The sequence below is a fragment of the Zea mays genome, chromosome 2 (assembly GCF_902167145.1).
Source record: "Zea mays cultivar B73 chromosome 2, Zm-B73-REFERENCE-NAM-5.0, whole genome shotgun sequence".
NCBI lineage: Eukaryota > Viridiplantae > Streptophyta > Magnoliopsida > Poales > Poaceae > Zea > Zea mays.
In genome coordinates, this window is record NC_050097.1 from 105,098,867 (window position 1) to 105,103,589 (window position 4,723).

General features: G+C 44.7%; 1 protein-coding gene across 1 annotated transcript; it reads right to left on the reverse strand.

Moving 5' to 3' along the window:
• Positions 1-2,584: 2,584 nt before the first annotated feature.
• LOC103646778 (uncharacterized) lies at positions 2,585-4,350 on the reverse strand. The gene is made up of 2 exons (XM_008671443.3): positions 3,852-4,350; positions 2,585-3,141 (listed from the first exon to the last, which is right to left on the reverse strand). Exons 1-2 carry the CDS (start codon positions 4,262-4,264, stop codon positions 3,129-3,131), a joined length of 426 nt encoding a protein of 141 aa, XP_008669665.2. The 5' UTR covers positions 4,265-4,350; the 3' UTR covers positions 2,585-3,128.
• Positions 4,351-4,723: the final 373 nt, after the last annotated feature.

The window sequence follows — 4,723 nt, forward strand, 5'->3', positions numbered from 1 at the left end:
TGCAAAGGAAAAAGGAAAAGATGGCCCGGCTGGCCGACCTTCAGAAGAAGATCGATGAAGCCGCTGAAGAAATGCGTCATCTTGCCCAAGATGACCATGACCAAAGGCCCCAGCACAGGGAGCTTCGTTAGGATAGCTCATTTAACGAGGATGAATGGTATGACGACTTCCAACATGGTAGCTTTACCTTTGATGATGCTTCTCCTCTGGCAGCAGAATTGCAAGCTATTCCATGGCCACAATCCTACAAGCCACCTCAGTTGCCTATGTATGATGGGCACTCGGATCCGAAGCAATTTTTGATGAGTTACGAAGCAACAATATCTTCGTATGGGGGTAATGCTGTTGTCATGGAAAAGTCCTTCGTCATGGCAGTCCAAAATGTGGCCCAAACTTGGTACTCTTCTCTCCGGCCAGGGACAATTACGTCGTGGCAGAAGCTCAAGGACATGCTGGTCACTAGCTTCCAAGGCTTTCAGACGAAGCCAGTCACAACTCAAGCCTTGTTTTAATGTACACAGGACCATGAAGAATACCTTCAAGCGTATGTCTGAAGGTTTTTGCGCTTGAGAGCACAAGCACCCACAGTGCCCAATGAAATTGTCATTGAGGCCATGATCAAGGGCTTCAGCCCGGACCTACAGCTCAATATTTTGCCAGGAAGCCTCCACAAACTCTGGAGAAACTTCTTAAGAAGATGGATGAGTACATCCGGGCTGACAACGATTTCCGCCAAAGAAGGGAGGAGGCCTACAGATTTTCTGAGATGACCAGGGGCTTCAGAGGAAGACTTCACCCCAGGCATGTCCGATCAATCCACAACTCCAACACCAACGATGACAGGGCCAACAATGCTCAACATAGGCATCAAAGTTCTCAGACTTCGAGCATGCAATAGACTTCCTTCACACCACCAGCTCCGAGAGGTAGAGGAGGAAGATGTTTTAGTGGTGGAATGTTTGGCAATCAACCTCGAAAGTTATATTGCCTTTTTTGTGACGAGGACAAGGGCCACACAACAAGGACATGCCAGGTTACCATTCAAAAGTAGAAGGAAATTGCTGAAGCTGAAGCACGACAGAGTCAGCCTAAGCAAGTCCTCCACACTGCTTCGTGCTATTCTCCTTATGTCCTGGCGTATGTAGGCAACCAACAACCTACAGTCTCTGTTGCTTCGGCAAGCCATTCTCAAGCTTCCTAGGCCCAGCTGCCACCACCACCACCGCTAGCACCTTTGGGTCACAGTCAACAGCCAGAAGGGCAACGCCACGCTCAGCAACAACGCGACCTTCGGGAGGCGTCCGAAGCTCGCACAGTCAATAGCACTGTGCCCGAACCAAAGCACATCTACTAGAGGCTACAATGGTGCGGCCAAACAATATCTTGATCTGATGTATCTTAAATTTTTCTGTCTTTATATTTTCTTGCAAGAAAGACAATTTGTGGTAGAACCTCCCAAGTTATTGGGCCCACATGCACCTGCCCTTGTCTCAAAGTCCTCAGACGGCTATGCATGTGCACCAGATAACTAAACAGGATCTGTCCGAGTGCCCCAAGGACCTCGGATAAACCACTTACAACCAAGATCACAAGATTAAGTAAACACAAATCACACACCAACATTTTGCAGCGGAATATCTTTATTACAAAAAGTTACAAGTTTCAACATATTTACATTATATTTATCGGAGTAGTTACAAAGTGATTCAAAGTAATAAACTTTGAAATGTTATAAAATTATTTATAAGTTTGAAATATATGCTAGCTTAAGTGACAATCCTCAATAAGAAGTATAGAAGAAGTACTTAGACTTATAAGAAGGTCGTGCCCACCGACGCTTAACACCAATCACAATCAAAATGACTCGTGACCTGCAGCAACAATGGGTAAAACCTTAAGTACGCAAGTACTCAGCAAGACTTACCCGACTAAAGAAAAGACTCTCAAGGATATGTTGGTTAAATAGGAATCAAGGAAAAGGCTTTAGCAAGAATCAACTTAGATACTTTTGCAGAAATAGCTTACTAAAGTGAGTCCTTACTTTCAACATTTTAATGCTAGATTAAGTATTAATAGACCTTGTTTGCATCTAGTCTAATTTCACCATCACATTAATCAATCCAACATGATTTTTGCTCATTAAGATTCCATCCATGACTTAGATTGCAGGGCAGTGACCAAGTCTTCATGTCCGAGAAGTAACGGCGATCCGAATCGATTAATACCCAGCTGGGGATCTCCAATCACACGACATATGTAGCACTTAACCCTTGCATATGTCAACTCGCCATCGGGGTTCTTAAGACTAGATCAGGTTCACGCCAACCGAGAGCATAGATACACCACCGTCCAGCCTCTTGCCACGGAGGGTACACGCTACTCTCGCCATCTCTCCACTCCCATTGCGTGCTATCTTATTCTGGTATTAGTCTGCCCGAGGCAAAGCTTACCCATGATGAGGCATGTGACCAGTTAAAAGGCCCTCGATCAGCAAGCCTACATTCAATATAATCCTTAATAAACCTAGGTAGAACATCACCTGTTCCTAGCCCAAGTCCTGATTTAAGTACTTCCATCCTTAGGATTGTTTGTATTCCTTAGGATGAAAAGAGCATTAAAGGGAACTTTGCAGTATGATCCCACCATGCTCCCAATGAAAATATTCTTGCAGGTAGAAGTCATCCTTCCTCAGGATAACCCCTGAGCTAGACATTAATGCAAAGGACAACCTCTAGCCACAAGATTTACCTCTACGCAAGGCTAAGCAATTTTGTAAATCATATTTGATACTTCACCAGAAGTATCTATAACAGGAATGGATTTCAAGGTAGCCAATGCATCAAAGGGTTTCCAAGCAACTACTATAAACCTAATGCACATTTCACTAGACTTAAAGTGTGTAAAAATCATTTAAAACACAAGGAAAGGGGTTGCATGCACCGGGGCTTGCCTGGGATAAACACTACGTTAGTGTTTGTTAGATGTCGATCACTTGACGACCATCCTTTGTCTTGGCACTCGTTTAGATTATCCATCTTCAGGTTCGTTTATCAACACCATCTTGTGGAGAAGCCCACACTTTCCATCCTCTTGTGGTCGACTCATCTCTGGTTCTCCGCATCACGTGGTTAATTCACGTACCTGAATGACATGCATTATGCACATGAATGCATATAGGCATGAATATTACAAACCTAAATAGTGCTAAGCGATAGCGAATAAAACACCTAGTGGCGAGACGTTGTACAAGTTCATACGGAAATACTAGTTATCGATATACGACTACGCGCAATAATTACACTTCTCTAGATTAACCGAATCTAACGCAAACATTACGAAACATCTAACTATTCATACTAGGTACCTACAACTCATTAAGCGCAACGGTCACACTCCCCTAGCTTAACCGGATCAACCCCAAATATCATGGAACCATCAAACCATACACAAACTCCATATACATATATATATCAAATTACAATTTTAGAAATAAAAGACCTAAAATGTTTATACGCATTATTTATCAGGCAGATCCTAGATTCTGGTTGAAACAATTATATGGATGTTACTTGATCCTAAATATTCGAAGTAGCAATCAACATCCATTCAAATCGCAAAATCGACCAGCACATATTCATGCCTGGTTTAGAGAGTATACTAATTGACTTACAATTTTAGCTTTACGATCCTGAGACACCTGATGTTTATAAAATTATAGACGAACTTTTATTAACCTTCTAAACTATTTTCCAGATTAATTTATATAACACATTAGTTGGCTACGACATTTACCGATCATAAACATAGAATGATGATACTAACTACTAGAGCAGGGTGGAGGGAGTTCAGACGGAATCGACGGCGAGGATCCGAGCAGGGCCGGGGTGCGCGCAGGGAGGAGCAGGGACCAAGCTCGGCGGCCATGGCTGGAACTCCGGCGAGCAGCAACCGAGCAGGGCGCGGCCAGGGAGATGGGCGCCGAGTAGCCGAGCTGGAGATTGAGCACAGGAAAATGAGTGGCCGAGCAGGGAGCCGCCGCGGTGGCCATGGGGAGCAGCGAACTCGGATAGGCAGGGGAGAGCGCGGTCGAGCATGGGGCTTGGGCGCCGGCAGAGAGGAGCGAGCAGAGGGCAGGGCGCGGTGGAGAGCTGAGCACCAGAGAGAGAGAGAGAGAGAGCAGCGCCGCCAATGGATGAGGGAGATAGCCGTGCAAGGAGGGGAGGAGAAGCAGAAGCCGAGCTGAGAGCAGGGAGGGGCGCGCCATGAGGATCTCAGCGCGGCTGGGAGGAGCGTGAGGAAGCTGCGCGGTTGGCTGAAGAAGAAGGCCGCGCGTAAGGGATAAGGAAGAGAGACGGCGGCTGAAAAAAAAATCAGCAAGAGAGAGAGATAACGACGGAAGGAGGAGAGAAAAATCCCACGGCGCGAAAAATCAGCACGACGGCGGTTAGAAAGATATTTTCTCCTTTTCAGATTTTTATATATTTTTTTATTTTTTTATTTGCTTTTAGTAAAGAAAATTACAGATATTTCAAATCAAGATTTTTAGCGATGGGTAATGGGTCGAATCAAACGAGATCGATAATAATAATTGGACACGATTCGATTTGGCGAATACCCTAAAGTCGGATGAATTTGTACCGTTGATTCACCTTTTTGATTGAGGCGAGAAGAAACAGACCGAATTAAACGGATTTTGGCTTCGTTAATATGCTCTACGTCATTC

Coding starts and splice junctions, on each gene's coding strand:
- LOC103646778 (XM_008671443.3), bottom strand. CDS start 4,264: ATGGCGCGCCCCTCCCTGCTCTCAGCTCGGCTTCTGCTTCTCCTCCCC.